The sequence below is a fragment of the Seriola lalandi genome, unplaced genomic scaffold, assembly GCF_002814215.2.
Source record: "Seriola lalandi dorsalis isolate HSWRI2012SDOR001 ecotype SW California unplaced genomic scaffold, Sedor1 jcf7180002054256, whole genome shotgun sequence".
NCBI classification, from domain to species: domain Eukaryota; kingdom Metazoa; phylum Chordata; class Actinopteri; order Carangiformes; family Carangidae; genus Seriola; species Seriola lalandi.
Window position 1 is genome coordinate 391,520 of NW_019524809.1, and position 12,818 is coordinate 404,337.

The 12,818-nt window shown below is 38.5% G+C and overlaps 1 protein-coding gene across 4 annotated transcripts in view; it reads right to left on the reverse strand.

The window, feature by feature from the left end:
• Positions 1-10,187, reverse strand: part of sytl2a (synaptotagmin-like 2a) — a 13,856-nt gene extending 3,669 nt beyond the window's left edge. Inside the window, exons 1-8 of one of the 4 annotated variants that reach the window (XM_023404834.2) lie at positions 10,130-10,187; positions 8,009-8,388; positions 7,623-7,777; positions 6,446-6,569; positions 4,882-4,951; positions 3,810-3,891; positions 1,073-2,809; positions 312-413 (exon numbers count right to left, since the gene is read on the reverse strand). In XM_023404834.2, coding sequence (XP_023260602.1) covers positions 312-413; positions 1,073-2,809; positions 3,810-3,891; positions 4,882-4,951; positions 6,446-6,569; positions 7,623-7,777; positions 8,009-8,109 — 2,371 coding nt within the window. In that variant the 5' untranslated portion in view covers positions 8,110-8,388; positions 10,130-10,187. Of the gene's footprint in view, positions 1-311; positions 414-1,072; positions 2,810-3,809; positions 3,895-4,881; positions 4,952-6,445; positions 6,570-7,622; positions 7,778-8,008; positions 8,389-10,129 lie in introns of all 4 variants that reach the window. The other 3 variants (XM_023404835.2, XM_023404833.2, XM_023404836.2) reach the window with 3 other exon arrangements.
• Between the last annotated feature and the right edge of the window lie 2,631 nt (positions 10,188-12,818).

Consider the following 12,818-nt stretch of genomic DNA (forward strand, 5'->3'; position numbering starts at 1 on the left):
CTCCTTTAAATCATTGCCCAGCCTGTGCATGTACTGATACTATAAATGTTTATATAAAGAGAGGACTATGTTTACCATCATCCACACATAAATTCATTTGTTTCTTGAGTTATTTTGGTCCTAACTTCTTAATACGAAATAAGGCCATTAGTTATACATCACTGCCATATACAATTATATCCTGTAACATGATTTTGTTTTATTTTATTTTGTGGAAATCATGTACACGGACAATACAATAAAGTGTCATAACCATCAACTGTATTAAGCACCACAGGTGCAGAGTCTAAAAAAAAAAAAAGTTGTGTTACTTGATTGTGAGGTGAGGTTTTCCAGACTTTTGAATGAAGATGTACTCCTCAAAGATAATCGTTTCAGAGCTGACATGACGGGACTAGAACAATCATCATAACCTGCCACAAACGAAACACGATCAGCTCTGGGAAACGGACTCAACACAGATGATTTACTAAGCAACCATATGAAATAACAACGCTTCTGTTTCAGTGAGTAGAAAACAAGTGGAACAAGTGCTGGTTTATTTAAGTATATAAGTATATATATAAATATAATGATTAGCAAATCAATTTAAGATGTATAAAGGATTCAGTCACCATAGCAAATAACAGGACTCGTGCTGTTGGTAACACCAATTTGAATCTTTGTAGTGGTGATTAGCTGCTTATTACAAACCACATATCTAATGCATCGGCAGCTTTTTAATTACAAGCAAAACTACATTTAACTAAATTGTTTTCTACTGATTAGAATGGTTAAAGGAAGTAAAAATTTAATAAATAATTAAATAACACAAATAAATATTTGTTCTACAGTTTTGTAAAGATACAGAAGAGGAAAGAGGAAAGAAAGAGGAAATACAAAAGAAAAATTTAGGTCAAACAGCAGATTGTACAAACATGTAAGAATTTTGAAAATGAGGAATCTGTCAGGGCAAGTATACTAACTCTTAGTCAAGTCAGACTCACTGAAATGTTAATGCATTAACTGGGGTTTCCATTTCTCAATCAATAGCTTGAAGAAATGTAAGTGAATAGAGAATTAAAAGGCTCACTGCCTGGACTTGCCCGAGACAGGGACCAGGCCCTGGTTGTGTCTTGGCTCGAGTTTCCTTCTTTCTTTTGCACAATCCAAGAACTGGTTCTAGTAGGATTCCCCTCAGTGGGACTGTAACTGTGGTTTCCTACAAGGTTGCTGAGGGCACTTTGTGGTCTGCGTGCCGCATCACTCTCCTCAGCAATACCTTTGTCTTGGTGAAAAGGTGGGACATGGGCCTTCTCCTGTGGCCCAAGGTAGTGCTGGAAATCCTGATTGATGAAAGATCTGGCGAGGCTTGTAAAGGTTCCCAGTTTTTTTTCTGAAGATTTTTTGTATTGTTTTGAACTAGAGGAGCTTGAATTACTTTGTTGTGTATTTAAATTAACAAAGTAAGCCCCTCTGTCCTCTGGATGTAAAGGTAGAGGACTTGATGTGATGTCTTTGCAAGGTTTAGTATCTGTCACCACTGTTTGCTTTGCTCCATGTGAGGGACTCGGCTTCCCTTGTTGCTCTTCAACAACCTTAGTTTGAGGTTCAATGTCTATTGGAAAGGTTTTCAAGGGGGAACCCTCCAGTCTGGATCTCTCAGGACTGGAGGACTCTCTTGGTAGGACTCTTGGGTGGTAGGTCTTGGATGGACTCCTCCTGACTTCATCCTCCTGGTCTTTTGATTTTGGTGTTTGGGATTTACTAGGACTGAGGGGTCTTTCTTGAGACTCTGTATCAGCCTTGGAATAGTATTGGTGACACAGTATTGACTGTGCATCCCCTGTATTATCAGGACTCCTCAGCTGTGACCCATCTGGACCCTCACTGAAAAATCCCTTGTCTGTCAATTTCAATGATTTCAAGACCTCACTGGAGTTGGTTTTGTGTTGAGAAGTTTGTGCCTCTTCTTCATACGTCTCTCTCTTATATAAGGATGTGGTTGGATCAGACTGTGGGGTAACCACTTTGTTAGGGGGTACTGAGCTGCTTGAGGCTTCCCTAACCTTTGCAGCGATTACCCTGGGTCCTGTATACTCTGACTCCCAGAAATGCTTAAGGTCACTGATCTTGGCTGGCCTGTCCTTTTGAGGACTGGAACGAGGCTGTCTGGGAGGAGAAACTGGAGCACCCACCTGCTGCTTTGGAGCGATGCTGTTTTCCCCTGACTCTGGTACTGAACCTGTTAAAGAGTCATCTGTCTCCTCATAGATGAGGACTGGATTAGCTCTATAAGTGCCATCTTCTTTTGATAAATGTACAGAGAGACTACATCCAGTCTGTGGTGACAAAATCTTTTCTTGGGACCTGCCAGCAGTATCCTCACCTGTCATTTCCTTTTGAACTGACAGATTTTTTATGCTCTCGACATATGTCTGAGAATTCCTGTGCTCTCCCAGTTCCTCCCCATCCTGCCACTCCTCTCCACTGTGACTGACCATGGTGCTGAACCTCACCTGCTTCTTGTCTAACCAGGTCTCAGTGGGAGAATCCAGATTAACTGGACTCTGCAGGTCCAGATGAGAGAACAGAGAGTCTGTGGAGCTAGAAGTAGAGAAGTGCTTGAGGATGCCCTGTGGAGCAGCAGGGGGAGTCTTTCTACCCCCTGGTCCATCTACTTCAACAAAACAGTCCTGAGAACTGGTGTTGACTGCTTTGTTTTCAGGCATTGGCATGGGAACAGATGCATTATGGGCGATCAGGCTATTAGGGTCTTGTCTAAGGTTACTAGCATAACAAATGGAGCTGTCGGATGATGGTAAAGGCTCTGAAAAAACAAAACAAATGAACACCATTTCAGTCAAAAACACTCTGCTTTTTGTCATAGAGATAATTGGTGGTGTGTTTATTTCAAACAGAAAGTTTAACCAATGGTGTCCTTCAGCAACTGCACTAGTTAGCCATTAAACACTCTTGCCGAAGGATTTTCATTTCCTATATTACTTTTGATTCCAGTCTTCATTAGTGGTGGACTTTAGTCTTGTCATGTTTTAGACATCTATGAGTCGTTAGCAGTAGGTGCAACCAAAAACCATTCCCTCATAACCTCTGACATGGTTTCATTTTAATTGATTTCTGATTTCCTCCCTGAAAGGAACCAGTACACTAAAATACCTACCTGTATATATTGTATTTAAAACTAACCGAAGCACCTACAGCTGTTAAATCCTGCTGAGCCATTGTTTCCTTCTTATTATATAGTTTCAACATAAAAACATTGTTTCCACAGCTCATGTGAAATATTTCCAGCAGCTACAAGTCATGCAGTACAGATTAAGGCTTTGGAATGTATTTCTGTGTAATCCCCTGGCTAGTCTGGCAGGCTCATGTATCTGGACTTCCCTTCACTTTGACAACCCCTGGGAAAATCTGTGGTCACGGATCACTGGCTCATGTCATGTCTTTCATGTGATTTTACCTGTACCACTGTGTGAAAACAAGTTGGAAGAAACTCAGATTATAAAACTGTTAGAAATGACAAACCAGTAATGCCTTTAACTGCCATGCAACCACTGCTCATGCTAACATGCTGTTCACACCAAAGGTTGAAGCAGCTGCAGAGTAAAGGACCCACACACCTGGATGTCAAAAAGATCACTAAAACAGGACTTACATTGGTTTGTAATGTTACAGCGTTCATGATTTGGCCATCGAGCAGCCACTCAATACAAAACATAACACATGATATATCATTACATCACAATAGAAAAAGTAATCAGAATGCATATTTAAAATAGCGCAAGCTGATGTTGATGTCAAAAACTCACCCTCATTTGGTGTCTGGGTTTGATCCACTGCTCTATCCAGTAACTGTCTGTCCTCGAGCTTGATATTGAAAGGATTCTTTCTCTTCTTCAACAAAAGAGAAAGATTAGTACAAACAGTACACAACAGTACTGAGTTCACCCATGGTCAGTATCACTAAAATGTTAAATGTTTCAAAACTGTGTCATCTTACGAAGATTTTTTATATTTTTTAGGCACAAGTGTAGGGTCTTTATCTTATGTGTACTTAAAAACATGTTATATATATTACCAAGTACAACCTCAATGCAACAAAAGTAAGTTTACCTTTGATCACTGCAACAAATTTGATTATAGGCTATGTATGATTTTCAATTAATGCTTATGAACAAGGTTCAAAACTGCAAATTAAACTTTGCCAATGAATATGAAAAGACTGGTGGAGGTTGACAGCTCATTCTTTGTTCAGATGAAACCAAAATGAATTAGTTTGGATCAGATGGGGTCCAGCAGGTTTGCTGTGGATCAGCCAGGAGGTTACCACAGTGACTGCACAGTGCTGACAGTGAAAGACTGAGGAGTTGGCTGATATGGGGCTGCATGAGTGAAAAAGGTGGACGGGAGATGACATGTAGAGATGGCCCTATAAATAATATTGAATGAAAGGATGACTCCCAGTCTCAAGAAGCTTGGCAGGAGAGGAATTTTCTAACATAACAAAAATCCTTAACACACTGAAAAAAATCACAAGAAAAATAAAGTGAAACCATATCCCCCGAGTATTTTAAAGTGGAAAGTAGAGCAACAAAACCATTCCAGCAAAGAATAGTTGAGAAGAATTTTTATTTGAATAAATAAAATAATAGTTTTTAAATAAAGATGGACATACAAAATATAAAAAATAAATAATAGAATGGAATCTAAGAACTACTGACATTTTTTGCAGTTGATTCTTTAATATGGCCCTTTCATTATAGTTTAATTAGTCAAAAGATGTAGTGATATTGTAGTGATATTGACCAGGACTATACTCAGTTTTGTGGTATTCTGTCTAACACCTAGTACACAGAGAAGTTTCTCCAGACAGGATCCTACCTTTGTGGGTGACTGCAAAACTGGTTTAGGTGTGTCTTGTGGTGTGTCATCGGGGTTCTGTTTCTGATACCTATTAAAATAAAGAGAGATTAACATTATGTGTTGAAAATTTCTGAATTTAGGATATGCAGCTTGAAATTTTCCAGATCTTTCAAAAATCTTTGATTTGGAAAATCTGTGTGCTCATCAAAGTACATTACACTCCCTTCTACAACAGACATGGTTTGGTCAGTGGTCAATGGCATAACGATATCAGTTCCTAAACAATGCCTGCTCTCTTGTTCTTGTCACTGCAAGTGGATGTGTAAGCGGCAACAAAAATGATCATCTCACATGTTACGTGACAAATAGTTAAAGTTGCTGTTAAGAACAAGCAGGTTAGGCCTCACAGGCAGAGCAGAAAATGTTTATTATATTTACAACTGTGATCAACGGTCAGAGAAAACATGAACATGTGAGACCTGCTCTTATAAGAAGATTATTGAGAACTATGGAGCAAATTAGTAAGTATCCATTTACTGTGTGCACAACGCCAATCAGTTTCAGTCACGCCCAGATAATCCACTCTACTACTACAGCATGTGATGCTGCTGAAAACATACAGCACACATGTTGTGTTAATGCTACATGGAGTTACTGTTTTCTAAATGTGTGTGGGGTTTGAGATTTTGGAAGTTTATCTCAGGGAATAATTAAAGATGCAGTAGTCAAGATTTTTCTCTAAGTATGCACTAGTTTGACTTGAGCCAAAATGGATTTTTAGCATTTGAAGTGTATATAGTGTAACAGTGCCACAACAAAAGGCACCATATGACAACAATACACTGTAAAAAATCTCCTTTTGATTTTAAATCAATGTTATTCCACCCTTCAGTTTAAAGGATGAGCCTGTCATATTCTATATGTCTCTTATTCTCAACAAATCTCATGTGCAGAGCCAAACCAACAATAAACTCATCCAGGTAAGTGAAGTATTGTGTGTGCATCCCAAGCCCAAAATATCTGTGACACAGAGCTTCATCAATGACCCACACCACCAGTCCCTCATACACTAAATACTCACTAGAGCCACAATTGTCTATAAATCTGCTGTTGATCGTCCACTACAAAATGAAACTATTTATGAGATTTATGCATTTTCCATCCATTCATCTATCTGGTCTCATTCAGAGCAAAACATCTGTCTCTTTAGCTGCTAAATGCTAACTGTGTCTCTCTGCTGTTCTGCTTTAGCAGAGCTTTTATAATGCTACTGCAACAGCTGCCTGCTGAGGAGAGAGGTTACAGTGAAGCACAACAATAATTTCTCTTTGAGTTCATACATGCAGCACCTTTAACATACAGTCCATTTAGTCATTTGATCCATTTTAAAAATATTCATTAATTGAATATTTTTAAATAGATCAATCAATTGTATAATCCTTAATAGTATAAGACCTAGCGAAGCCTGACTTAAGCAGATGTTGTGGTTTGGGGGGAAAATTTAAATTTTGACACTCAAAATGTATGTATGTAAATTAAATGTGATAAATGGGAGATTTCTGCTTTGGTTCTCAGTACTCACCTTTCATTGCTGAGCTGCAGGTAAGGCTCCTGAAGAAGTCCACAGAGAACAGGTGGGACAAACACTTCCTTATTTTCACTGCTGACAAAACTGGACTTCTCAGGGAGGATCTGCGAGAGCTCCACTGCAGCACACAACAAACAGCAACTGTTAAAGAAAGTTAGTCATTCATTTTAACGCACCATTTGTTTTCGTTACCACACAGGTGCACAATTACACGTCTACAACCTGCTGACATGAAAGTTTCAGAGACACATAAATACACTGAGCTCAACAAATGCATTATCTAATCCTCTGTTTCAGTTTGTTCCAGCTGTAGGGGCAGAAACAGGTTTTTGCCTGTGTGAGGTTTCGCAAATCCATCGGAAGGAAATAAGATTCTTCACTTTATCCTCACATCAATAAAGTATATTTTGAACTTATGGTGGAAATAGATGCCTGTTCACTGCTCTGTTACTGTTATAGTTTATGGCACACCAAACAGAGGAAATACATGCAATTTATTTTATTAAATCTACTATAATGCTTATTTTCTCAAATTGTGTGTGCATGTGCTGAACCCCTGTAGAGTCTGAATTCACTCATGTGTATTGATTTAACAAGTCTGTGAACCCTCTCTCCTCTTTGCTCTGACTTTTTCTGTCTAGAAAGCCCCGTGTTTATCTTGAGGATTATGATGGCCACATGAGATGCAGTGACTTGAGAAGAAAGAGATTTCAAAATTGGATTTTAAAAAAGCTGCATAGGCTACATGTAGTGTGCCCAGGGCCAACTGTGAGTAGCAGAATTTAACTGTGAGCTTCCAGGGATGAGCCACAGCATCACTGTGGTTTTATTTTTACTATACCTGGATACTCAAGGGTCCATTCACTTGATCCAAATAACAGGAGAGACAAACAAACACTGGTGTCACATCCACACTACAGTCCCACACAGTCGTATAAAAGTGGGAAGTTTTTAATATATTCTATTCTAATGGCTAAATAAAACTGTGCACCAACTTTATGAGGCTCTAATGTTCATCAAACACCAGAAAACCAAACTGCTGGACAGATGAAAACTGACAACTTTGGTATGCTTAGGTTCTTCTGACCTGAGATTACAATCTAAATAAAAAGTTCATACTCTGTGTTTCTAGAGCATAATGACAAAGAAGTGGTGGTTGCAACACACTCACATATAGTTAGTGGTTTATGTGTGTGTCTCATGGAGGCCCTGATGATGTCGGAGCCATGGATGCGATCCTGATGGCGAAGCTGTTTGGTCTCATAGAACCACTCTCCAGTCAGGTACCTCAGCTGGCCCCTGTTACTAACAGTCTTCTGCAGGTTCCTGGTTGCAGACATGTAAGTGGGAAATGTAAAGTCACTATATAAGGGTTTGCTATGCTGCAAGCTACACTTTGGAACTTTTAGGTAGCAGATAAATGTACTTTCTAGAGTTCTATAACATTCAAAGCAGGCATAAATTCTTTACACAATCTTGTCTGTAACAGGCCAAACTAAAAGTGTGAGGGATTAGTTAGTGCTTCTCTGCTGAGTTGTTAAACATGGAACAACTCACTGGACACGTTGCTCCTCAGCCTTCTTCAGCTCAGCATCCCTTTTCAACACAGCCAGGATGGTCTCCTGCTCCTCCTCTGTCAGAAAACTCAGGTCAATCATGTTGACTGCTGCTGTGTCCTCAGCTGACGCTTTCCACTGCTTTGAGTTTGTCTCTAGCAGCTGAATATGATCACCACCTCATATGGTTCTTCATGAAGCTCCCAAACGCCTGGTTCTGTTTCTCCAAGTCAAATCAACTCAGCTTCAGCAGTTAACACAATTTTGGGACAGTGCAGTCCTTATTTACTACTCTGGAGCTTTGCTGGTTTTGGATATGTTTTGCTTCAGCTGGTGTTGTTTCCTGTTGCCATGTTTGACTCTTCTTTGACCAGATTGAGCCTGAAAGAAAGCAGCACAAACTGAGGGGGAATAGTTTTACTATTTAATATTCACAGAAAAATTTTGCTTTTAGGTTCAACAGAGGAAATTAATGGATCCACTAAAAGCAATCAACAGCATATTAATCAGCAAGAATTTAATAATAAAGTTGCTAAATCATTTTTAAGAAAGAATGATAAAAGACCACTCCTCAAGTTTCTCCAGTGTTTCCTGGGAAAGTCTTCTGTTTGGACAAAATGAGAAAACTCAATTTTGCACAATTTTCTGATTTTCTATCCAGTAGATGTTTACTGAAAAAATAATCAGCAGATCGCTCAGTAATGAAAATAATCATTGGTTGCATCCCTGGGTGGTGGCATGTTAACAAGCCTCAGTGCCTTGTAAAAAAAAAAAAAACTTAAACCCAGGCCAACATTTTTAGATGATAATTTAAATTGAGTTTCAAATAAATCACCTGTAATCACCTTGTAATCATTCTCTCTGTGTGAGAAGTACACAATAAAAACATGTATAGGTGCACCCTGTAAAGAGCAACATGTCTGATCTTCAAGCCTGATAAAACATGAACGCTCCTTTGCCTTGACATGCTACACTCACACACTGCTGACTAACCTCACTAAAAACACTGCTTCCCTCTGACTACCTCTGTCTTTCATTCCTTTGTCTGCCACAGAAGAAGGAGTAACAATGTGGAAACACATCAGCTGAAGTGAGTGTGGGAACTGCGCTCCCATCAGCAGTGAAACAACGATATATGCATTTCTTTTAAATGAGATTAAAACTAAAGGTTCTTTTTTTTTTATCGAAGCAGAGCTTTTGCTTTTCCTGTAAGAGAAGAAAAAATCTCCATGAGGAATGCCTGCAAGTTCTAACAATGTCCATGTCCACCCACATCAAAGTCGATTTTCTCTCGACTGGTTTAAAGTTTGCCATTTATTAAAGTGACTACACTTACCTTTGCTAAAAGTTCTCACTAAAAGAAGTGTCATTCAGTATGGTAGTTATGTTATTATGACTTCGTTTTAGAAAGAGTTGTGGTTGCACTGCAGTTGGCTCCCATTCTTTATTCATGATAAAAGTTAAGGAAGTTGTAATTGAGTCTTAATCTCGAATACAAGACTGCATTAAAACTGAATCCTGAGTAAAAGTACTTTACTTTCTTACAGTGAAGAATGTTGCACATCCAGTTTCTCTGAAAGGGCTACATTTTAGTTTTTAGTTATTTCCTTGTTGTGATACCTGTGACTTATTTCCTCATCACAGTCAGATTTCCTTAAGACTTAACAAGCTATATGACTCTGATTACACATACACTTTCATATTACTGTGAGAGACAAAACACCAAACATCATGTTTCTGCAACAGCAGTCCAGTACAGCCATATAATGCTGGCTGGATTACATGGATTTGAATTTCACAATCAGATCTTAGCTGTTAAGCAACCAAATCAACCATATAGAGGAAGTTTTGACTTAAGTAAACTGTATATTATACATTTTGCAATCTGCTCTGGCACCAGCTGACAAAACTTTCAGTTGCTCTTTAAGCCTCATTTCTCATTTGGATCAGAAAATAATGGTGTCTCCCTTTGCTTTAATTTTCACCAAGTGTTCTTACAAACTGCTCTGACGCTCCACTTCTTAATCTTAACAGTATAACAACAACATTAATACAACATACAGAGGAAAGCACAGAAAAGACAATATTATCTGAGCGTAAAGTCAGAAGGCAGTCGGCTCACCTCTCGTCGTTGCTCCTTGCTGACTACCAGTTGAACCAACAGGATGATGAGCTGCTGCAGGAGGGAGGAGCTGCACACAGACTTACTGACCTGTCTGCTCTGCAGTTACGTGCACAGGTTTTAAGACTCACATCAACCTTCCACACCGGAAAACAATCCTGTAAGGAAGAATATATATTGTCCATAATCCTGCCACATTTAGACATTTTAATACATTGTTCTCCACTGCTGTAATTTTACCTTTTCTGTAAAGGCTTGTGGGCTGAGAATATTTGAACAGCATTTTACCTTCATCTTTATTATTAGATATTCCTTGATAGAAACCGTGATAAAACATAAAGAAATGGTTATCATCAATCAATCAATACACAAATAGTTTAATTGATAAATACTATTATATATAGATTAATGGAAGCTAGGATTAATTAACAAATAAATCATTAAATGTACACTTGATAAATAAATAAAAACATGATGGTAATTAACCAGGGAATAATACATGCCTTTACCTTATTTCCACCTTTCTACAAATGTACCTATATTTTTGTACTTCTACATTCATTTATCTATTTCTGTTTCTTTGTTAATAAGGTCAGTGTTCCTCAGCTCACTGTAATACATCAGTTGTCATTCTTTATACTGATGCATTAATTAAAGGTCCCACACTTTCCATGTGTTTTATTTGAAGTCTTGATCCAAAAGAAGATATAGTTATGGTTTTAAAGTAGTTTTACATCTCCTCTTTCTCTCTCACACACACACACACACACACACACACACACACACACGTACTGAATATGCTGAACCTGAGCCTGCACTGCACACTGATAAGGAGGATGCAGTTTTTAGAAGTTGTGATGATTTACTTCATTTTGACTGCACAGTGCAACAAAACGGGCAATAAGAACATACGTAGCCTACCAGCTGCAGCACACAGAGTAAAACCACCAGTCACTCTCCTCCGTCAGTTGCAGCTTTTGACCACAAGGTGGAGGAAGAGCTCTATTTACTTTTCAGGTTGCAAATGGTTCAAACTGGTTTGGAGTTAACCCCCCTCTAACTTGTGTGCACTCGGTCAAATCTCTTGATTAAAGCCAGAACAGTTTATTTAGTCTGAGGCGGCATCATCATTCAGCCCTCAGACACAGACTGTGTTCGTTTTTATCACAGACACCAAATCAAGCCCTCTTCCACCTATAGGAATGATTGTCCATATTGTTTCCACAGTGGGGGGACACCACAGACCATCTGGAAGGATCTGGTCCAAACTGATGTTGCAACTCAGGAACTTCGGGTGCTGCCTGGCAGAAGGAGAAGGAAGAACTCACAGCATAACAATTCACTTTCTGCTCAACAAGTTTAGACATTTGCATCACGACCTCAAAAATGGAAATTTCTTACTTTGATTTGATTTTTTTTATTTTTTTTTTTATTTTACAAGCATGTTATTGACAATCAGACTGTAAAAAACCTTTTGGAGCATCTGCTTTATTTTATTGAAATCAAAAATTTAAAAACATGATTTTGTATTGTAAATAACCTTTTAGTTTCTCTGAGAATCCTAATCCAGAGGAAACGTTTTTTTAAATCAGTGACTGATGAACTGTTTCCCCTGCAATTTATCTTTGGAAGATAAGGAATAGTCAAATAAGGTTAACTATGTGGAGGCCACTGTGAAAAGGAAGGCTTCAGTTCAACAGTAAAGCCTTTATTAACTTGCCAATTAATTATATCATGAAAGTCAGTGTCTCACACAAACACACACATGCATCTTTCTACTGCTGAATCCAAATGAAGGGGAAGTGGCAGCAGAACAAAGAATCGTCTTATTTTTCATGGAGAGGCTTTGCCAAGCAGGATGAACCTTTTATATCAAGGTCCCTCTGTGTGTGTGTGTGTGTGTGTGTGTGTTGCACATGGATGAGCTGCTGCACCTGTGGGTTCCTCAAGCCTCCAGAATGATGAAGTGTGGGACTCTGGCTTCTCCAAGAGCCAAGGAATCCTCAGCACTTGGATCACCCATCAGTCAGTTTCCACAAATTCAGCTCCAGTACTGTTTAACTAAACATTGCCGTTAAACTCAAGAAATGTTCCACATAAAGGTCCATTTGTTTATCATGTAGTCTCTACTAATTAACTATGAAAACATTTACATAATGTAACATACATATGAATATATGTGTGAACATATATCAATACATGTACTTAAGCAACAGGTAAAATACAAAGGTACAGTATAAATTGTTTTTTATAATCAGCAGCACACACATAATCTTAATTCTATTAATGACTCATTAAGAACTTTAACTGTTTTTAAAGGCAGTCTTTTTCAGAGATTCTCTAATAAATGATGCATTACTATCCCATTAAATGGCTGCTCTCTACAGAACAGGTTTCCTTATTCCCTCTAGGTTGAAGAGCAAACTGATCCCGAGTCACTTGTCTGTTTTTATAACAGTACTTATTCCCAGTGAAGATAATTCTTGAGAAAAGAAAATTTTGGCTATTTTAGCACACACATTTGTCAGAAGAAGGTTAACTGACTTGACAGCATTTTCTTCTACATCATCAGCCAGAAAAAGACCGGCATGCACTTCCTCAACCTGCGGTGTCTAAACGTCATCTAAACGACAGTTGAGGACCAGAGCAGCTGCTCTACTCTGAACTATCTGAAGCTTCTTTTTTAGCT